General features: G+C 41.3%; 1 protein-coding gene across 1 annotated transcript in view; it reads right to left on the bottom strand.

Annotated features, from left to right (window-relative positions):
- PITPNM1 (phosphatidylinositol transfer protein membrane associated 1) overlaps positions 1-23,955 on the bottom strand; it is a 1,523,951-nt gene that overhangs the window by 385,513 nt on the left and 1,114,483 nt on the right. Inside the window, exon 13 of the mRNA XM_044084149.1 lies at positions 23,085-23,287. Within this exon, the coding sequence (XP_043940084.1) occupies positions 23,085-23,287 (203 nt within the window). The remainder of the gene's footprint in view (positions 1-23,084; positions 23,288-23,955) is intronic.

Genomic DNA, 23,955 nt, shown 5'->3' with positions numbered 1-23,955 from the left:
TGAAAGGGGCACAATAACCTCTTTTGTTCTAGATGTGAACCCTTTTGTGATTAGGTGGGCCACATAGAAGGATTTTCTAACCTCCTTGTCAATATGATTATCAAAGGAGAGATTACTATCTACTTGGGTCCCCAGATCCCTTATTACATTTTCTATATTTAGGGGACTACCATGTATGTGGTAGTTCACGGGTACTTTGTTTTTTCCAAAGGGGATGACTATGCACTTTTTGGCATTTAGCTTGAGGCCATGATTTTGACACCAGGTATCTGTCTCAGTGAGACCCTTCTGGAGGATGTCTGAATCAGCTGGAGAGTCAGTTATGACCCCAAGTTTACAGTCGTCTCTGAACTTGGTCACCCATAGTCCTCCTGTGCTTGCCTGTACCTCTGAGAAGTATATACCGAACAGGAGGGGTCCCAGGACTGAGCCCTGGGGGACGCCACTTGTAACTGATTTAGATTCAGACCTAGAGCCTGCAACTCTCACCATGTGAATTCTATCCATGAGCCAAATGGCAACCCATCTCATGACGTAGAGGTTTATGTTCAGGCTGGTGAGCTTGTCTATAACACCAGAATGGGGAATGGTGTTGAAAGCCTTTGCGAGGTCTAGGTAGGCTATGTGGACCTCCTTTCCCTCATCTAAAGCCTTGGTAACTGTCTAAAAGAAGTCCACCAGGTTTAGGAGGCATGATCTGCCCTTAACAAAGCCAAACTGGGTAGGGTCCAATGTTTGAAGGTTCCCAATGTCTCTGTTAAGGAATTCCATGATGATGCGCTCCATAGCCTTGCAGACCAGGCTGTTGCTGTACCGCCACTCTATGGGTATGTAGCCTGTAGAGAGGCTGAATTTGAACAGTGTGTTTAGGTGAGGGGTTAGTTCATTTTGGAGCTCGTGTACGACACAGCCTGGGACACTGTCTGGTCCCATTGAAGCTGTATTTTTGGCTTTGGATTAGGGCTGCTTTAACCTGTGTGTCAGTGATTGCTGGGGCACTACATTCTTCTGGTATGGTTATGGGCTCTTTAGAGGGTGAGAGGGGGGTGAAGTTTGCACAAAACCTGTCTGCCAGCATGTTGGCAATATCAGTTGGTTCAGTGTATTTTCTACCATTCTGCACTAACACAGAGCAGATCTGAGAGATTCCACTTAGGTTCTTGACATAGCTAAAGAATGCTTTGTGGTTATCTTTGGAGTCCTTGGCAATTTTTCTTTCGAAGCTAGCCTTGGATGATTTTATGAGGGATCGTAGAGTCTTGCTGATACTGATCAGGGATGTCTTCCCTTCTTGGGAATTTACTCTTTTCTTCACTAGTTTCCTCCTTCTATTGTATAGATTATTTATGGCAGGGGTCCATCAGACTGGTTTCCTTTTCTTGGAGGAGTGAGTCTTGGTTTTGCTTGGGATAGCACAATCCATGCATTATTGCAGGTGCTCATAGAGTGCCTTTGTAAGGGCTTCAGCAGCTTGCACAGCATTGTCTTTTAGCATGGAGGCTGTGAACCTTTCCACCTTGGTCTTAAGTAATGTGAAGTTGGTTTTTGAAAAGTTTTTCACGGTGGTTTCCTTGATTGGGGGAGGGGGGCAGAATGTGGATATCCTGAGTGATTAGTCTATGGTCTGATCTAACCAGTGAGGGTTTGACCTCCGGTGTAGAACACCGGTCGCCCATGTTGGTGATGACGAGGTCCAATACCTTGTCACCTTTGGTGGGGGTGTTGACCAGTTGATCTAGTGCATTCAAGTTTATAAATTCTAGGAAGCACTGGGCAAGGGAGTTAGTACTTGAATACTTCTTCCAGTTAATGTTTGGGTAGTTGAAATCACCCAATATTAGGGCATTTGGTAGGACCTAGATATTTTCCAGTGTCTCCAGAGATGCGGAATGGGGGTTCTGGGTCATGGTGGATAATGTGCAGCAAGCTACAATTTGAATTGCAGTTTTGCCCATTGTTAGTTGCACATGGATGATCTCTGAGACATTGTGCTGTGTCACTAACCTGGAGGTGTGAGTATCCTTGATGAATATGGATACACCCCTACCTTTTGTGTTTCGGTCCGGGTTCTGTGGTCAAAAGGTATGGTATGAGTTATAGCCTGGTAGTGCTGGGTTGCTTTCTGGAGCCTTAAACCAGCTTTCTGTTACTGCACAGATATCGATGTTCTCCATAGTGAGGAGTGCCTCGAGTGCAAGCATTTTGAGGTTTAGGCTTCTGGCGTTGAGTAGCATTACCCTCAGTTTTTGGTTACTTGTGCTATTTACAGTGGTAGGTTTGTCTTTTGAGCCTTGCCTAAAAAGGCACTATGGGGGTGGCAAAAGCCTTGCCAGTATTCGAAAGCCTAAGGGTGACAGGTGCAAGCCAACTCTTGCGAAGCAACGTGGCTTATCGAGCATGTCATCCCAGGTGGACAGATACTGGATCCCCTTTGAATGACACCAGAAACTTAGCCAGTTGTTGAAATTGATAATTTTTTTCTTTATACTATGGCATCATTCTTGGTAAGGGCAGGATGCTACTCAGGGTCTGGGTCATACTGGCCTGGGCTACATGATCACAGAGCTCTTCCATGTCTCTTTTCATGTAGTCCATGGAAGTATGGCTCAGGTCATTCATACCAACATGGACAATGACAGAGTCATATTTGTATAACCAAGAAAAGTCTAAACTTTCACTCAAAAATGTAAACGAGTATCCAGGAAGCAGAAGGAAACTCCAAGAGTTGCAATTAACTCTATTTATTTAGGTACGAAATGAAACAGCCACAAACAGAATATAGACAACACATTCCAACTTGTTTTATATTTGGAATTTAATACAAATTCTTCTTCCCATTTGGCAAGTACTATATTAGCATATGTGGGGGCGCATGCTGCCCCCATCGATATGCCTTTAATTTGTTGAAAGTACTCCCCGTCAAACATTAAAAAATTGTATTTAAGAACTGCTTTGACCAGCCCCAACACCATGACTTTTTCTGAATGTGTTAATTTTTTGTCCCTATAGACCATGTCCTCGAACATTTTCAGACCTTCTTCATGTGGGATACATGAAAAAAGGTCTATAACATCAATGGTAATAAACTTCAAATTATCTTGGACCAATTCCGATGTTATACATCTTAGAAAATCCCATGAGTCTTTTAATATGTTCGGATTACTATCACTTATATGTTTTATCTTTTTATCCACTAACTTCGCCAATGGTAGCGTCTTAGCCCCGTCCAGAAACTATAGGTCTCAGGGGGGGGGGTCTTCCACATTTTTGTGGATCTTGGGTATCCCAAAAATGATGGGTATTTTGGGTTTAGCCACCTTTAAAAATTCATATGTTTTACCATCTATTGTTACTTCAGCCAGCATATCTTGGAGCAAACTGTCTATTCTATGATAAGCTACATTTATTTCATTTAATGATACTGTTCTATATCTAGCTGTGTCGTTAAGCAATTCCCTCATTTTACCCACGTATATGATGTTGTCCATCATTATTACCCCTCCCCCCTTATCAGGTTTCATAATTCTTACATCCGTTTTCATTTTAAGTTCTTTTAATACTTCATTCTCTTGCTTAGAAAGATTGAATTCTAGTGTGTTTTCACCATAAATAGATCTAATTTCTTTTTCTAAAATTGTTTCGAAATTCCTGATTTGGGGGTGTAGGGGGGGATTAAATGTACTCTTTCGCTTAAGGTTCGAGCCCTGAGGAGGTGAATCCTTCTTACTATTTTCTAAGACCATAGTCTCAAAATTAATCTTTCTAAGAAGCATTTTTAAGTCTAAAATAGTATTAACCATTTCTCCCCTCCTAGAGGGAATGAACTTAAAACCCTTACTTAGTAGGTCAAAATGCTGTTTTTTGAGCACAATGTTGCTAAAATTGTAGATAGAGAAGTTGTTATATGTATATTTAATACCATTGTTGGATACAACATCCAAAGTTTTTTCTTTTTCAGGGGTTGGGTGAATAGATTCTAGAACCTCCCTCTCCCCCTTCTCCCCCCCCATTTTCGAAAATTTTGATACCTGTTCTCTTTTTGGTATTCAATACTTACTTCCCTGTCTAGGGGTGGAAATTCACTTTCATAGTCTAAATCCGTCCACCCTTGGTTGTAATCTACTTTATTACCTATTTTTACTTTCTCATGGTTATGGAAGTTCAAATAATAGTCAGTTCGTTTAGGTGGTGGTTTTGGGTAACATGTATTGTTTTGATACTCTTCTATGTCTCTCTTAAGTTTATTTACTTTCCTTTCAACTATATCAAAACATTTTCCATCTATGTCCATTTTTATTTTGTTGTACTTTTCTCTTTCTTCCCTAATTTCAAATATCAAGTCTCCCTTGATTGATCCATCTAATATTTCTATTTCTGATTTTAAGTCTTCCTGCATTCTATTATTTTCTTTTATTATTAACTTTAGAATGTCCAAACCACATTGATTAAATACTTCCTTTAATTCATTATGAAATTCTGTCCCAGCTTCAACATTATTCGGGTACTTACATACCCTTAGTCCCTTAGGGACTATCTTCCTATTCACACACTCATTCAAGTATTCATTTTCAATATTAAGTGTTTTAAACTTCAACATGAGTCTAGACAGTTTGTCAATTTTAGCAGAATAAGTCAGTCCATCCCCACGAATAGTTCTGTTGACATTGTCAAATTTAATATGAAACGGTTTGTTAAGCCAGTCATTCATTTCTTTTTTCTTCCATAGATCTTGGAAGGAATTGTTAACAGTACCTTCGTTTGCCTTACTGATGCAAGGCATGCCAATATCACCCGAGGCTGTTGTTGGAAAGGATTTCCCTTTTGTGTGCCTATTCGTACATTCACTATGCCCCAAAATCTTCGGTGTGACGTCTGGATCAAAGGATTCACCATTCGGTTCTTCATTTTCTGTTTCTCTTAAATAACTTATACTCCGGTTGCGTTTCCTTTTTGGCTTAGCTCCTTGTAACCCTTTGGTTCCCTCACCAGCCGGAAAACGCTCCTCACGTTGCTTGTTGCAAAACGAATGGCACAATGGGGTGAGAAGGTCGATCAGCTGCGTAAGCTGTCCAATCAGCCTGCGTGATTCCCCCATGTCCTCTTTGGGAGTTCCACCTTCCATCTCCTGGTTACGAAGACGAACCAAACAAGTATAACCAAGAAAAGTCTAAACTTTCACTCAAAAATGTAAACGAGTATCCAGGAAGCAGAAGGAAACTCCAAGAGTTGCAATTAACTCTATTTATTTAGGTACGAAATGAAACAGCCACAAACAGAATATAGACAACACATTCCAACTTGTTTTATATTTGGAATTTAATACAAATTCTTCTTCCCATTTGGCAAGTACTATATTAGCATATGTGGGGGCGCATGCTGCCCCCATCGATATGCCTTTAATTTGTTGAAAGTACTCTCCGTCAAACATTAAAAAATTGTATTTAAGAACTGCTTCGACCAGCCCCAACACCATGACTTTTTCTGAATGTGTTAATTTTTTGTCCCTATAGACCATGTCCTCGAACATTTTCAGACTTTCTTCATGTGGGATACATGAAAAAAGGTCTATAACATCAATGGTAATAAACTTCAAATTATCTTGGACCAATTCCGATGTTATACATCTTAGAAAATCCCATGAGTCTTTTAATATGTTCGGATTACTATCACTTATATGTTTTATCTTTTTATCCACTAACTTCGCCAATGGTAGCGTCTTAGCCCCGTCCGCAGAAACTATAGGTCTCAGGGGGGGGGGGTCTTCCACATTTTTGTGGATCTTGGGTATCCCAAAAATGATGGGTATTTTGGGTTTAGCCACCTTTAAAAATTCATATGTTTTACCATCTATTGTTACTTCAGCCAGCATATCTTGGAGCAAACTGTCTATTCTATGATAAGCTACATTTATTTCATTTAATGATACTGTTCTATATCTAGCTGTGTCGTTAAGCAATTCCCTCATTTTACCCTCGTATATGATGTTGTCCATCATTATTACCCCTCCCCCCTTATCAGGTTTCATAATTCTTACATCCGTTTTCATTTTAAGTTCTTTTAATACTTCATTCTCTTGCTTAGAAAGATTGAATTCTAGTGTGTTTTCACCATAAATAGATCTAATTTCTTTTTCTAAAATTGTTTCGAAATTCCTGATTTGGAGGTGTAGGGGGGGATTAAATGTACTCTTTCACTTAAGGTTCGAGCCCTGAGGAGGTGAATCCTTCTTACTATTTTCTAAGAACATAGTCTCAAAATTAATCTTTCTAAGAAACATTTTTAAGTCTAAAATAGTATTAACCATTTCTCCCCTCCTAGAGGGAATGAACTTAAAACCCTTACTTAGTAGGTCAAAATGCTGTTTTTTGAGCACAATGTTGCTAAAATTGTAGATAGAGAAGTTGTTATATGTATATTTAATACCATTGTTGGATACAACATCCAAAGTTTTTTCTTTTTCAGGGGTTGGGTGAATAGATTCTAGAACCTCCCTCTCCCCCTTCTCCCCCCCATTTTCGAAAATTTTGATACCTGTTCTCTTTTTGGTATTCAATACTTACTTCCCTGTCTAGGGGTGGAAATTCACTTTCATAGTCTAAATCCGTCCACCCTTGGTTGTAATCTACTTTATTACCTATTTTTACTTTCTCATGGTTATGGAAGTTCAAATAATAGTCAGTTCGTTTAGGTGGTGGTTTTGGGTAACATGTATTGTTTTGATACTCTTCTATGTCTCTCTTAAGTTTATTTACTTTCCTTTCAACTATATCAAAACATTTTCCATCTATGTCCATTTTTATTTTGTTGTACTTTTCTCTTTCTTCCCTAATTTCAAATATCAAGTCTCCCTTGATTGATCCATCTAATATTTCTATTTCTGATTTTAAGTCTTCCTGCATTCTATTATTTTCTTTTATTATTAACTTTAGAATGTCCAAACCACATTGATTAAATACTTCCTTTAATTCATCATGAAATTCTGTCCCAGCTTCAACATTATTCGGGTACTTACATACCCTTAGTCCCTTAGGGACTATCTTCCTATTCACACACTCATTCAAGTATTCATTTTCAATATTAAGTGTTTTAAACTTCAACAAGGGAGTTAGTACTTGAATACTTCTTCCAGTTAATGTTTGGGTAGTTGAAATCACCCAATATTAGGGCATTTGGTAGGACCTAGATATTTTCCAGTGTCTCCAGAGATGCGGAATGGGGGTTCTGGGTCATGGTGGATAATGTGCAGCAAGCTACAATTTGAATTGCAGTTTTGCCCATTGTTAGTTGCACATGGATGATCTCTGAGACATTGTGCTGTGTCACTAACCTGGAGGTGTGAGTATCCTTGATGAATATGGATACACCCCTACCTTTTGTGTTTCGGTCCGGGTTCTGTGGTCAAAAGGTATGGTATGAGTTATAGCCTGGTAGTGCTGGGTTGCTTTCTGGAGCCTTAAACCAGCTTTCTGTTACTGCACAGATATCGATGCTCTCCATAGTGAGGAGTGCCTCGAGTGCAAGCATTTTGAGGTTTAGGCTTCTGGCGTTGAGTAGCATTACCCTCAGTTTTTGGTTACTTGTGCTATTTACAGTGGTAGGTTTGTCTTTTGAGCCTTGCCTAAAAAGGCACTATGGGGGTGGCAAAAGCCTTGCCAGTATTCGAAAGCCTAAGGGTGACAGGTGCAAGCCAACTCTTGCGAAGCAACGTGGCTTATCGAGCATGTCATCCCAGGTGGACAGATACTGGATCCCCTTTGAATGACACCAGAAACTTAGCCAGTTGTTGAAATTGATAATTTTTTCTTTATACTATGGCATCATTCTTGGTAAGGGCAGGATGCTACTCAGGGTCTGGGTCATACTGGCCTGGGCTACATGATCACAGAGCTCTTCCATGTCTCTTTTCATGTAGTCCATGGAAGTATGGCTCAGGTCATTCATACCAACATGGACAATGACAAAGTCATATTTGTACTTGTTCTGGAGTGACCTGAGTGCTTGTGTTATGTGGCGGATCCTGACACCCGACAGGCAGCTAACAGTAACCTTCTCCTTATTCAGCCTAGTGAGTGGGACGTCAGTGTGCCTGACTATATAGTCACCTATTACTAGTGTGTTGGGTATGTTATTTTGCCTTAAGGGCTGTGATTGTGGCACACTGATTATGTGAAGTGTGTTTCATGGTGTGTGATGGGGTGTGGAGGTTGCTTGAGTGTCTGCTTTGGAGGTCTCTGTTGCTTTTGCAGATTTTTATTTAGAGACTCCGAGTATGTTTTCGTGTATTTATGTGTGTTATTTGCTGGTGTTGGTTTAGTAGGTCTATGTGCGACTGGTGGAAAGCTGCAAGTATTTTCCTTATCCTCTTGACTGTCAGTTCCAGTCTTGGGTTGAGAGAGTTTTGCCTCCAGTTTGGCTGTATAATTGCATCTCTCGCATATTAGTGCTTGGTGGTAGGAGGAGAGAGCTGTCTGTGTACATGAGGCAGTTGTAACATTGCCTCAAAATGCCCAGATTCACCAGTTGGACTGGAAAGTACACTTGAAACTGCCCTTTGGACATGCCAGACTAGGTAAAGTGAGCTGTTTTACTGATTAGCTGGTAGGGACAAATAGAGAGCCTTGTCCTTCTGGACAGTATAGGGGGTCTAGTGCTAGGGTTAATTAGTGCTTGCTATGAGTTTTGAGCAAGTGCTGGGCTGTGAAATTAATGGTTTGAGTGCTTAAGTTGAAAGTTTGTCTAGTTCCAAGGGAAAAATTGAAGAGCAGACTTTATAGTAATCAGAAAATATTCCAATACAGCACAACATAAAGAAACATTTAAAATTCCCAACCTTTTAACAACATATTTGAGAACTCCTGCAAAAACACCTTGTAAATTGAGGAATACCCCCACAGCAATGTATATTCTAATAAGATTATACAGCAATGGGAAAAAAGTGAGGATTCTTAATCCTGAGCATTCCCAGATCTCAGTTTTCCATGCCCCCTGGTTGATTAACATATTGGTCAACAAAACTGCTACCCTCATTTTTGTTGGTCAGTGAACATATATTCATTGGGAAGGGGGGACCAAGCATGTGTATTGAAAGTCAGTGTGTGGGCTGGTTCAAGGCATTATTTACTTGTTATAAAATGGTATTACTTGTGTATGAATTTTTGCCCATATTTTGCCCCATTTGCAATATGAGAGTGCAACATTTCAGCATAATGTTAAAATAATTCCAGTCACATTACACATGTATGAGTTTCTCATAATACATATCTATAGGTGGATATATATTAATAGTTGAACTGCCACGGCTCGGCAAAAATAATGTATTAAATCCCAACAAATGAAAGTTGGAAATGGGCTTTAACATGGGGCTGGAGGGAGGGGTTATCAAGTTCTCCACTTTCTTTCTCCACCATGGATGGGGTCTTTAATATGTGTCTGAAAAGGGGAGGGGGTGGGGAGGTCCTCCACATTCCCACCTCCAGCAGTTCACTGAATGAGAATTCAGTGTAATATGTTAAAGAGCTTTGGTTTAATGTCACAGTTCAACTAAATCCAGTGAACCCATACATGATGTGTATTCATATCTATATAGCCAATGCAGTATATTGATACATCAAACGTCCGACGACTACCAAAAATGTTTATATTTTATTTCATAATAATAGAAAAAGCAGTGGAGGAGACTCTTTGTTACACAATATCTACACTAAAATAACATTCAAATCATACAAAAAGTCCCAGAATGCTCCACAAACAGGGCAACAATTACTTTCAAAACAGCCAAATAATTCCTTTCTGAATTGGCAAGAAGCAGGAATCACGATTCATTGCATATAGATGCTTTTCTGTGGAGTCTCGCTTCTTTGGATTCCTTACAGGGGATGTCCAGGTCTTCTTACAATAATCCACAGTGATTCTTTCTTACTGCAGCCAAGGCTGGATGAAGACCAAATTGGGCCTGATGCTGCAGCGCAAAAAGGGCCTATTTTTTCTCGGCATTGGTGAATGTGCATTTGACACTCACTGTACATGCGCACTCAAACCGACCAAGAAGCCTTAATTGCTTGTGACACAACCAGCCAGCCTTTATTGAACATGAATAATAATAACAATGTGTTGACGTATTATCGTAACAACTCGAGATTAACATCAAGCTATGTAACATCAACATTCAATAGCAGTTGTCTGAAAAGTGCACTTATTGCAGAAAAGGCTAAACCAGATCAACTTAACCTAGCCTACCTAGGCACATTGTCACTCTTACTACTGCGCTAGTGCTGCTTACTTATATTGCTGTTTTTCGAGCCTTAGCAAGCGAGAATTCTTTGATCATGTTAGTGAAGTCAAGGCTGTGCAGCAGCTCATGCTCAATGCTCATAAGCGCCAGCATGCTTAGCCTTTCCTGTCCCATTGAGGACCACAACTCTCCTTTGACTATTCCCAACTTTGAGAAGCTCCGCTCGCCAGAGGCATTAGACACCATCATGCACAGATAGATGCGCAACCCAATCTCAATGTTTGGAAATGTCTGAGAAAGATTCAACGATGACAAAAGCTTGTACATGGTAAACTCTGCTGATTCATTCACAGTTACCGGTTTTTGAGTCCACATAAATGCAGCAACCTGTATCAGCTCAGCCACCAGTGTGTCTTCCAAGTCATCTGGATATGAGGAAACGAGATTCTTATCTTTGTCCTTGATCTGCACAATGCTAAATGACGTTAGCTCCGAGAGAAATCCAAATGTTTTACAAATATCATCATAAGCCTTCATCCGCTTTTCCAGTTCAGCTAACAGACTGTTGATCATGACCAGATATGTCTGAGTTTTGAACGTTTCCCTTGGGCTGAGGTCTGCTTCATTTGCAGCTCCTTCATCAGGCATTCACTTTCACTTATGGCCTCGACACTGCTCGGTCTTGTATTCGCCATGTTGAACCTTTTCGGTCGCCATCTGCTCATTTACGTCAAATCTGTCCCATGCAAACTGAACCGTGTCGACCAGTGATGCCATCAAGCCAGTTGCCATATTCAGGCTGACTGTAGGAACTTGGAGGCTAATGCTCGTACTGTTAAGATGGCCAAGGATATCATTCCAGGCAGTCACCATAACTGCTGTCTCAAGTTCATCCATCCTGCGCAAAAATCCCTCGGCCTGATTTCTCATATCTGCCTTCTGCTCCTTATCTGCCGCATGCTCATCCAGGACTTCCTGAATGCTCTTCCACCCTTCTACCAGTGCTTTGCATCTGCACATTCACACCATCGGGTTCTAAAACTTGGCGTTGAGCCAGCGCAGCATTTTTTAGTCGCTGCCCAGCGTATATGTTGAGTCAGACAGGATACATATAGTCCCATTGACAAATCGAAAATCTGGTACAGCCACCACAGCTTTCAATAGCCTGATCTCCTACCAGGTTTAGACTGTGGTTGCAGCATAGAATAAAAGCGGCATATTTACATTCTTGCTTCACAATTGCCTGGACACCATTGTACCGTCCTGACATGTTTGACACATTGTCATATGACTGGCCTCTGCAGTTAGCAATATCCAAGCCTTTTTCTTTTAGAAAGTTCAGAGGTATGCTAGTCATTTGCTCCACCATGTGTCTGATCATCATAGGCATGAATGTCAGGAACTGTTCAACTGGGCCCGATGGCAGAATGTACTGGATAACAATCATTAGCTGATCAAGTGGTGATACGTCAGGTGTCGAGTCGGTCAAGACAGAGAAATAATTTGCCTCCTTGGCTTCTTTCAGGATGGGGTCCTGTACCTTTTGTCCCATGAGCTTTACCAGCTCCTCGCAAATTGTGGATGACAAATAGGAAATGTGACCATTCCCATGGTTTGCATACTTTCTAATATGGCTAGCCAGCAGAGTATCATACTCTGCTAATCCGCCAACAGCTCAGTGATGCCAAGGTAGTTACCATTATGAGCAGAACCTATGATCTCATCTGCACCTCTTATAGTAAGACCAGGCTCAGCTAGGAATATCAGAATGTCGATGAGCCGCTTCAGAATCTGGGGCCAGTAACACCTCTCTTCCTCGACCTGTTTGGCAGCTAGGTAGTCAACACGACTGGCCTCCCTCTGTCGGCTCGCAAAGGACAATATAGCCTTGTGATGACCATCACTGCTTTCATGCATTTTTATTCTGGATTCGCCTGTCCTCCAGTTGTCAAAACCGCCAGAAACTAACTTGGTCGCTTGAACAGCACTGCCGCCGAACAACTTGCATGCAAAGCAGAACACCTTCCCTGTCAAAGGCGAGTAGCACAACCATTGTCTACAGGATTTTTCACCATTGAGTGGATGTGTACGCACGAAGAAGGTCTTTGTGCATCGACGTTGGAACGACTCGCCTGGGTATCATCTGGCATTCTCTTCAAACTTCGATTCAGTCTGTTGGCAGTCTTTTGGACCATTCTTGGCCCAATATTCTTGAGTGTCAGCATCAATTTCACTCCACTGTCTAAAATCATTGGTGAAAGCCTTCAGCATCAGCACTAGTTATTCAGCGATAGTGTCTCCTTTCACATCTTCTCTCTTTGCTGAACTTTCCCGCTCTTTATTCTCTCTTGCCTCCACAGGTTCATCTTGCTTGGCCTGGTCTTCAGGAGCACTCGAACTTGCAATTGCATCCAACGCAGACGATTGAGATGAAGATGCTCGTACTCTGAAGTATGAACTCAATTTTGGAATTTCTGCAAAAAGCTTTTCTTTTTCTGCTGCTTCTTTCCTTTTCTTTTTCACTTTATCCCATCCACTGAGTTGAGACGCCATAGCAAGTGTACGTGAAACAGTATGAAACATATCACAAAGTAAACTGTTTAACTTAAAATTGATAGCATTAACTTGAAATCTTTGGTTAACAATAAACACAATGACGCTGTAATTATGTCACATCGCAAAGAATAATAGTAACTGTATAATAAGAAATGCTGTGTATTGGCGTCCGAAAGTCAGACTCCAAATTTCATTCTAAGAATTATTTTGAGGTTAATATAGCAAAGAAAAACTGTTCAGCTTCCGGAAAATTCTTGTCTGTTTTCATCTGGGCCTATTTCAGGAATGGGCCTAATGCTGCAGCATCAATAGCACCCGCCTTAATCTGGCCCTGACTGCAGCAGAACACTCAGAAATGATGTTCCAGACAACCATGGCTCCTCCCCTCCCCTCCCTGAGAGGTCATCTTCTCTGGTTAGAACCAAAGAATCATTGTTTCAGGCAACTATTCCTCTCTATGAGAGGTCGACTCTGGTTTAGTAGAGCTGCAGCCCTCAGTTTTATACACCATTTAATTATATAACTAGTTCTATTAACTGAATCATGTAGGAATCCTGTTGGATTAATTCATAAATATATCTACCTTCTTAAGATAATAGATATAGATACAACTATTTACATCTTTTTTTTTTTTGATGAGCACCACCATACTATGTTACACTGCATATGTAATCCTATAAATATTGTATACAGACTGATGATTAGTATATTACATTACATATGTATACCTAGCCCATCATAACTATATTATAAGGAAAATGTGAATGAATTTTTTAGCACTGTGCTGAAACTATAAATTAAAGTGCACTCCTTTGCTGCCTCTGGCATGGGATGTGAGTTAAAAAAATAAAAGTAATATCATCTTCCATCAATCAAATAATACCTTCTACCAGGCTACTTATTAAATTTATATAAATGAAATGTAGAACTTTTAAGTATCCACTGTACATTTCACTGGTAAATGCAGTATACAATACAGCATAGGCATCATATCGTTTGCATTTGTGGTAAATAATGCAGCCAGTATTAAGGACTTGTAAGCAGATGTACAAAATACAGCAGAATGTTTACTACAATAACTGAGTCTCAGAGCATTGTCCATGGGTTTAAATGAAAATAGAAAGTTGAAATGAACCTGTAGTGTGGAAGTGAAGGTGAAAGGGTACAGGAGGAAAGATATTCCACAGAGGTTGTGGAGCTATTCTTGTCTAACTGTGTTGACAAGAATATGAAATAAATGGTACATGCTCAAGTTAGAAACTGCAGTTGGAGAGTGGTGCTGCAACTAGCAGGCAGCTGGGATGTGTAACAAGGATACAGGGATGGAAAAGAAGTAAAAAGGAAGAGCTGTTTACTAATGAGAGTAGCTGTAGACTGTAGAAAAAATAGGTTATGTACTCACTATAACATTCCATCTGTGTTGGCCATTTTCATTCTTCCTCAACATATGGGTTCGGATCTGATCCTTGGATCAGACTCGGCCGTTCTTTTACAGCTTGTGGTTACTACAAACTCTCAAGCTCCTCCCTTACCCACAATGCAGCAGCCTCCCTCTTACCCCGTATCTTGTTTGCTGCTTTTTATTGCATAATGCAATTAATTTACAGCTTTAAGATGGAAAATCAGTATCTGGAGCTCAAACAGAAGGAACTTTGGATCATATAATAACCTTCCATTCTTCCAGAAGTCAACAATTGAAAAAAAATGGTAGGGGGCTGATGGGAGGACAGTTGAGGAAGAATGAAAAAAAAGGGAATACAGATGGAATGTTATGGTGAGTAAATAACTTCTTTATCTGATATTGTCAATTTTCATTCAATCCTCAACATATGGGACAGAGTCCTCAGCTACCTGAATCCTGGGTGGCCTCTAAGGAAGGATATCCCTGAGTACTGTTGAGCTTGTGTTGTCTGGCTTTCAATGCAACTAGAGAAAACATGCGGTCAGCTTTAGGCCCAAGATGTCCATTTGAGTCATGTCTGTTGGGTGAGACAGAAGGTCTGGAACTGGATCCAGAATCCAAGGTGGGTAAGCTAGATGAGGTCAAAGGAAAGGGAACCAAATTTGTCGAGGACAGTAAGGGGTAATGAGGATGACGCTGCTCTTCAATCAGGATGCTTACTGTAGAAATTTGGGGATTAAGGGAGTTTGGGGATAAGCACAGAGGAGGCCTGGGGGGCAATCATAAAGGAGGGTATCTCTTAGTGACATCCCTGGGGGGATTAGGGCAAAGAACCTCCTGTACTTGTTGTTCAGGGAAGGTACAAATTGGTCACAGCATGGCTGACCCCATTGGCGAAATATCATTTCTGCCACTTCCTTATTGAGATACCACTCATGCGGTAGTGGAATGGACCTGCTCAACTTGTCTGCTATCACGTTGGATTTCCCTGGTATGTGTATTGCTATCAGAAATTGATTTGAAGAGATCGCCCATTGCAACACTCTCATAACTTCTCGACATAAGGAGTAAGATCTGGTTCCTCCTTGTTTGTTGATGTACCATACTATAGACATATTGTTTGTATGACTCACAATAGTCCCAGAAGGGAGTGAGTCTTGGAATGCCTGCAATGGTAGGAGTACTGCTCTGATTTCCATACATTGATATGCATGTTGGTCTCTTCGGGGGACTAAGTGCCTTGGACAGTTTTTCCCAAGAAATGCCCCAACTCCCACCTGATCTGGGAAACGTCTGTGGTCACTATGGCCTTGGGCTGAGAGAAGATGAATGGATGACCTTGTAATATTTGATCTGAGTGAATCCACCACCAAAGGTACTTTTTGCATGCCTGAGTTATACTGATCTTAGTGGACATAGGTTTATGTAGAATGGACCACTGAGTTGCTAATGCCCATTGAAGAATTCTTATATGCTAACAAAACTGTAATTATAGCTGCTGGCATTGATCCCAGGGTCTGTAAAATCAGTCTGACTGGCAGTAGTGGGTTTTGAATTATTCTCTTGACTTGGAAATGAATAGCTTGAACCCTTGGCAAAGGGAGAGAAGCTGTCATTGATGTTGTTTTGAATAAGACCCCTATGATCTCTAACATCTGAGATGGTTGAAGCTGAGGTTTGTTGTGATTGATTGTAATTCCTAGATTGGAACAAATCTGGAGTACATAGACTCAAGTTTCTATCAGAAGATGCTTGGTCAAAGTGGTTGTTAGACAGTCATCTAGATATAAAAACACCCTGAATCCCTGCAGTTTCAAGTGAGCTGCTACTACTGCTATGCATTTGGTGAACACCCTAGAGGCTGTGGTGAGACCAAAGGGTAGTACTTTGAATTGGTAATGACTGGCTCCTAGCCAGAAATGTAGATATCTCCTGGACTGTCCATTCATTTTTATGTGATAGTATACATCTTGGAGATCTATTGAGCACATCCCATTGTCCTGGTGGAGAAAGGGCAAAATGGACTGAAGCAGAACTTGGTATTTTGAACCAATTTGTTCAGAATGCTGAGATCCAAAACTGGTCTCCAGTCCCCTGTTTTCTTTGACACTAAAAAGAATCTTGAGTAAGTTCTGGATCCTTTCTGGTCTTTTTTCTAACAGCTTTTGTATTTCCAAAGCTGCTGTTTTTCTCTGACTGGGTGGAACATCTGGAATTTTGTTTACTAACAGAGAGGGTAGGGAAAAAGGAAATATGTAACCTCTGGAAATAATCATCTGCACCCAAGTATTTTTTGCAATGTCTAGCCAGGTTCTCTGGTGCAGGGATAAGTGACCACCGATTGCTTTCAAAAGTGAGCAATTGGGCCTCCTTTCAGGAGTGCTGATAGGGTCTCTCACAGAAACAGCCAACGGACCCCTGGTTCTATGGGCTTCCTCTGCCACGTGGGTGGCATCTCCCATTCAAGTTCCCCTCTCTGACACTGGGGGAACTCTCTCCGCTTGGATCATGGAATGGACCCTGGTATTTTCTGAACTACATTTTTTGAGCACCTTGTTGACTCCTCAAAAAGGAATTTGAGGAGTTGAAAAATATATTCCCACTGCAGACAGGGTCTTACCATCTTGCTCACACCTGTAGAGTGTGTCTTTAATCTTGGGGTCAAATAATGAACTTCTATCAAAGGGAGCATTGACAAATGATGACTTGAAGGGCTCTGTAAAATCACACAAGTACATCCTGGCATGCCTCGTAATGGAAGTGCCTGAAACCACTGCCCTTGAAACTCCTTCAGATGCATGTGACATGAGTCTCATGGATGAACTGGAAATAAATTGAAGGGTTGCCAACTGTGAAGCAATAGAAGTCTTTGTAGTATTGGTCCTTGACAGAGATTTTGAAATTCCTTTGATCAAATCCCTCTGTAATCTGATGAAGTGTACCAAGTAATTGAGAAACCTGAATGCAAAGGTCACTGATTCATACACATGCTTCTCAAATATATCCAAAACCCTAGACTTCCTGTTAGGCTGATGAACAGAGTAACTATGGCCGATGCTTTCTTTCTTTGTGGCTGTCACTATGACCATAGCATGCACTGGTACTCCTTTGTTCCAGTAGTTTCTTCCCTTTGGTGGCACCAGAATCCTATCTGGTCTCACGGGGATTGGCTCAACAGAATCAGGCTCCTTTCATGCCCACTGCAAGATCAAATCAATGAGCTCATCAGCAGGTGGAGTCACCCAAGAAGCAGATGGACTTGTACCAAATGCCTCCAGGGATACTGATTCCTCTTGAGAAGGATTATCGGTAGACTAACCACCCCTTTGTTTAAGGATCTTTAAAATGTCTCCAAATCAGAAGTCATCAGGTGGTGATCTTGGGGACCCTTCCTCTTCATCAAAATCACAATCTTCTGTGACTGACTCCTGAGTGGAGTCCAAGTGCTTCCTCTTGCACTTCCTCTTCCCAGGGACTTCTTCTGTGGGATGTTCCAGAGAAGTGTCAATAGAGATAATTATACCTGCATTACTTTGTGCCAGTCCCAAGCCCGGATAAATGGGGAGGGTTGCATCAGGAAGGGCATCTGGCGTAAAATTGTGCCACATCATATATGCAGAAAACTGTACAGAAATTCATACCGGATCGGTTGAGGCCCGGGTTAACAACGACCGCCACCAGTACTGTTGGCCAACAGGGTGCTGGAGGAAATTGGGTTACTGTTGACCGAAGGAGGAGAAGAGGCAGAAGGCATGCCTGAAGGCAGGTAAAGGCTAGGACTGTGATAGTGAGGGTCGGAACTTTGAATGTTGGCAGTATGACTGGTATAGGGAGGGAGCTAGCTGATATGATGAACCGAAGGATGGTTGGTATATTGTGTGTGCAAGAGACCAGATGGAAGGGGAGCAAGACTAGGTGTATCGGAGGTGGTTTCAAATTGTTTTATCATGGTGTGGATGGGAGGAGAAATTGCGTAGGCATTATCCTGCAGGAACAGTATGCTAAGACTGTTTTGGAGGTGAAAAGAGTGTCGGATAGAGTGATGTTTATGAAGCTGGAAATTGATGGTGTAATGATGAATGTTGTTAGTGCATATGCTCCAAAAGTTGGGTGTGCGATGGATAAGAAAGAAAAATTTTGGAGTGAGTTGGATGAAGTGGTGATGACTGTACCCAAGGGTGAGAGACTGGTGATTGGAGCAGATTTCAACAGAGGGGATGAGGAAATGATGGGTAGGTATGGTGTTAAGCAAAGGAATGCAGAAGGTCAGATGGTAGTGGATTTTGCGAAAAGGATGGACATGGCTGTGATGAATACGTATTTTAACAAGAGGAAGGAGCATAGGGTGACATACAAGAGTGGAGGAAGATGCACACAGGTGGATTATATCATATGTAGAAGGGCCAATAAGAAGGAGATTGGAAACTGTAAAGTGGTGGCAGGGGAAAGTGTGGTTAGGCAGCATAGGATGGTGGTTTGTAGGATGACATTGGTGATCAAGAAGAAGAGGATGAGTGTGAGGGCAGCACCAAGGATCAAATGGTGGAAATTGAAAAAGGGTAATTGTGAGGTGATGTTCAGGGAAGAGTTAAGACAGGCACTGGGTGGCAGTGAAGATTTACCAAATAGCTGGGTAACTACAGCAGAGCTAGTAAGAGAGATGGCTAGAAGGGTGCTTGGTGTGACATCTGGAAAGAGGAAGGAGGACAAGGAGACCTGGTGGTGGAATGAAGAAGTACAGGAGAGTATACAGAGAAAGAGGTTGGCGAAGAAGAAGTGGGATTATCAAAGAGATGAAGAAAGTAGACAAAAGTATAAGGAGATGAGGTGCATGGCAAAGAGAGAGGTGGTGAAGGCTAAGGATAAGGTGTATGAAGAGTTGTATAAAAGACTGGACACTAAGGAGGGAGAAAAGGACCTGTACCGATTGGCTAGACAGATGGACCGAGCTAGTAAAGATGTGCAGCAGGTAAGGGTGATAAAGGATAATGAGGGAAATGTACTCACAAGCGAGGAGAGTGTGTTGAGCAGATGGAAAGAGTACTTTGAGGGGTTGATGAATGAAGAGAATGAGAGGGAGAGAAGGCTGGATGATTGCGGATAATGAATTATAAAATGCAGTGGATTAGAAAGGAGGAAGTAAGGATAGCTATGAAGAGGATGAAGAACGGAAAGGCTGTTGGTCCAGATGACATACCTGTGGAAGCATGGAGGTGTTTAGGTGAAATGGCAGTGGAGTTTTTAACTAGATTGTTTAATGAAATCTTGGAAAGTGAGAGGATTTTTAAGAATAAGGGTGATATGCAGAGCTGTAGTAACTACAGAGAGATTAAACTGATCAGTCACAGCATGAAGTTATGGGAAAGAGTAGTGGAAGCTAGGTTAAGAAGGGAGGTAATGATTAGTGATCAGCAGTATGGTTTCATGCCAGGAAAGAGCACTACAGATGCAATATTTGCTCTGAGAGTGTTGATGGAGAAGTACAGAGAAGGTCAGAAGGAGTTGCATTGTGTCTTTGTGGATTTAGAGAAAGCATATGACAGGGTGCCTAGAGAGGAGTTGTGGTATTGTATGAGGAAGTCGGGTGTGTCAGAGAAGTATGTAAGAGTGGTACAGGATATGTACGAGGGTAGTGTGACAGCGGTGAGGTCTGCGGTGGGAGTGATGGATGCGATTAAGGTGGAGGTGGGATTACATCAAGGATCAGCTCTGAGCCCTTTCTTATTTGCAATGGTGATGGACAGGTTGACAGACAAGATCAGACAGGAGTCCCCGTGAACTATAATGTTTGCAGATGACATTGTGATCTGTAGTGAGAGTAGGGAACAGGTGGAGGAGACCCTGGAGAGGTGGAGATATGCTCTAGAGAGAAGAGGAATGAAGGTCAGCAGGACTAAGACAGAATATATGTGTGTGAATGAGAGGGAGGCAGAGGAATGGTGAGGATGCAGGGAGTAGAGGTGGCGAAGATGAATGAGTTTAAGTACTTGGGATCAACAGTTCAGAGTAATGGTGAGTGTGGAAGAGAGGTGAAGAAGAGAGTACAGGCAGGATGGAGTGGGTGGAGAAGAGTGTCAGGAGTGATTTGTGACAGACGAGTACCAGTAAGAGTGAAAGGGAAGGTCTACAAGAGGGTAGTGAGACCAGCTATGTTATACGGGTTGGAGACAGTAGCATTGACAATAAGGCAGGAGTCAGAGCGTGACGTGGCATTGTTGAAGATGTTAAGATTTGCACTTGGTATGACGAGGATGAACAGGATTAGGAATAAGTATAGTAGAGGGTCAGCCCAGGTTGGAAGGTTTGGAGACAAAGCCAGAGAAGCAAGATTACATTGGTTTGGACATGTGCTTAGGAGGGATGCAGAGTATATTGGGAAAAAGATGCTAAGGATGAAGCTGCCAGGTAACAGGAAAAGAGGAAGGCCTAAAATAAGGTTTATGGATGTGGTGAGAGAGGACATGCAAGCGGTTGGTGTGACAAAGCAAGATGTAGAGGACAGGAAGAAATGGAAACAATTGATCTGCTGTGGCGACTCCTAATGGGAGCAGCCGAAAGAAGAAGAAAAAGAAGCTACCATGTTAGGGTAGCCTGGAGACTTTGGGCTGGATATCCCTGTGGAGTAGAATGTTGAGGGTCATGACACAAAGACATCTGAGATCCAGAGGGAAAATCCGAGGGGGAGGAGCCATCTGACCCCTAGTAGAGAATGCCCTCTCTACTATCTCAAAGGCAGAATGCCCCAGGGAGAAGGAAGCTGTAGGACCTAAGAAGACATGCTTCTGGACTGGTGGCTTCCTCTGACTCAAACGCACACCACCAGAGGCAGAAGTCAGAATCAAGCTATTGAATGCTGAGGCTCCAAGGGGTAGAGACAGCTCCGACAGCTTTGGAGTTGACTCTGACACCTTGGATCTGACAACAATGCTTCTTTCCAAGAGTCCTCCCACTCCAACATGTTTGGAACCAGAGCACTCTGAAGTTGCTAAAAATTTTACTTATGTGGAGCTTTTCTCCCAGGGCCTCTACTGAAAATGGACATATATCCAGTTAGACCAGCCCGGTCAACAAATGTAAAATAAAATAAATAAAAATAAAAATAGATATTGGATCCGAAGATAAAACCATCTTCAGATCAGAAACAGATGGCAGTGGAAGTTTCAGATCCAAGGGCTCTGAAGCCAAAGGGCGGATCGGAGAAGGAGCCAAAACTGGTGGGGATTGTACTGGTAAAGGTCTGTGTACTCATGGGGTAGAAGCTGGAAGAACTCCCATCTGAATTTGTGTTGAGAGAAACGTCCTCATCATTCTGTCTACATCAACTTCTGTGAGACTTCTGGGGAATGGGAAGAAACTATGGAAGGTGATCTTGAATAATGGGGACAGCAGCCAAGAGGGTACAGGATCCAAGGAAGACGCATATCTACTCCTAGGCATCTGTTTTGGTTCAGGATGAGACAGATCCAGTGATACAGATCTGGTATCTGAAGAAGTCAGATCAGAAGACTTACCTTTAGGATCCAAAGTTTTTCAAGTTTTCTTAAGTGGTTCCGAAGTCAGATCCGAAGAGGACTGAGAGGAGCTGGGTTGTTCAAAATGTATTTTCCTGACTTCTTTTTTATCTGGCTTGGAGGTTAGAGCTCCAGTAAGTGATTCTCCAAAGGCAGAAGGAAGAAGGCCCTTGAGAATAAGTTTATTTTTCCTGTTTACCAATGCTCTGGAATTCAGCTTTACAAATGAAACAGGAAGACTGCAAATGGTCAAGAACCAAGCAGTAAACACATAAATCATGGGCATCTGACAATGGATTTTAATGCCCACATTTGTCACACTTTTAAAAACCTTATGGTTTAGCTGCCATTTGAAACAGCCAGAGACATTGGAAAAATCCCACTTTAAAGAAAGAAGAGGTTTTTTAAATACAGTAAAGATAGGAAGAAATGGATACCAACAATGGTATGAAAATGACCAAAAACAGTAAGAGGTAAGTTACCAACAATGGTAACAAGGGCTACCAAATGGTAAGAAAGTGAAAAAGGATAATCACAAAGATTTATAATAAATAGGTAGGTAAAGGGAGGATAAAGAGAAACTTAGTGAAAAATGAAGTTCTGATGAAAGTATATATATAATAAGATAAATTATCTTTTAAATAAAAGCCTGAGAGCTGCAGTGACCGCTGCTGTACACAATGGCAGCAAACAAGATCTGGGGAAAGAGGGGACTGCTGTGTTGTGGGTAAGGGAGGAGCTTGAGAGTTTGTAGTATCCGCGAGTTGTAAAAGAGCAGCCAAGTCGGATATGTTGAGGAATTAATAAAAATTGACAACCTCAGATCTATGGTTAGCAAATGGTGTGAGCAGAACAGGGCTAGAGACCAATGTGCAGGCTTGAATGGGCAGAGATGAACCTAGAGTCTTTTATATAAATATATACATGTATAACTATCTTGATTAATATATGTTTCACTGTTATAAACTAATGCAAATACTACGTCTATAACATTACCCAAAACTGTAACTGATAACCTGTGTTATTTGTCTGTATCACCATGTTTTAAATACTAAGTTTCAAAACTGATCCAATTACTGAATCTCAGTACTCACACCACAGGACAACCACATACTACATATAGAAACTGCAATCAGCAGAGGCTCCGGTTAATCATCAAACAGCTAATATGACTGTACTGGTTGACTTGTCACTCTGCTCTTCTGCTACTACAAAAACTCATGAAATGTGAATGCATATGCCACTGCATGTCAGTAAGCTACATGATGCTTATGTTACTTTTGTTAATGTAAACTGAATTCAGTCATAACAGAAAACTCTTTCATTGTACAGCTTTGGAAACCAACCGACTTTATTTATCAATTGATTACTGGAAACATCATACCTGGATAGGAAGGCCTGATGCTGTTTCACTGAGTCCATCTCATGAGAGGAAGTGTCACTTCTCTTCCGTGCCAGCTGTTGTTCAGTGTCTGCCCCTCCACATGACACATCTGCATTACTTCTGCTAACACACCTGGAGGAGTCCGAGCTGGTGTCACATAGTGGATCCTTCCCAATGTAAATCCCTGGTGACAGAAGGTCATTCTGTGAATCAAAAATTAAAATTGTGACTATATTGCTAGTCTACTGTTCCCAAAGGGAGCATGCTAAATGACTGAGGAGACACATTTATATATATGTATAAGAAACTACAAGCAAATGGAAGTCTGAGATGATGAATAGAAGTAAGTAAACTGGTAAGAGGTAAGAATCTATGAAAAACAATTATAATTCTGTATATTAAGATGCATTCTAGAAGCAAACAGTTCAAGGAGATCCTCAAAAAGTTATCTATAAAGTTTTTCTGTAGTAAACTAATAATAGCTGAATGGAATGAACTTAATGGTTTAACTGGGAAATACAGATCAATATAAAATGAAGTTCTTGGATGAACCTCACAGCTTAACCACCTTTTCCCCATAGAAGAAAATTGAGGAAATGTTCTCTGAAAGCACAATGAGCTATGTATGAATATATGTATGAATATAATCACTACCCAAACTCTTCTACTGTCATTATCACACAGTGGTCCTAACTGTTTCCTTAACACCAAACACAGACTGTAACAGCGATCTAACTCTGAGTAATATGGGTTACTATTCCCATATGTAACCCAAACTACACACACAGTCGTAATGGCTGAGCCAAGGTTTAAGGTTTAGCTTAGGTCTGAGGAATGGATTACACTTATGGATGCATTGTAAGTAAAGGCT

Source organism: Protopterus annectens, chromosome 9.part0 (assembly GCF_019279795.1).
Source record: "Protopterus annectens isolate FY-2018-M chromosome 9.part0, PAN1.0, whole genome shotgun sequence".
NCBI classification, from domain to species: domain Eukaryota; kingdom Metazoa; phylum Chordata; order Ceratodontiformes; family Protopteridae; genus Protopterus; species Protopterus annectens.
The sequence above is the reverse complement of the archived record's forward strand: the minus strand, read 5'-3'. Positions and strand labels throughout refer to the sequence as shown.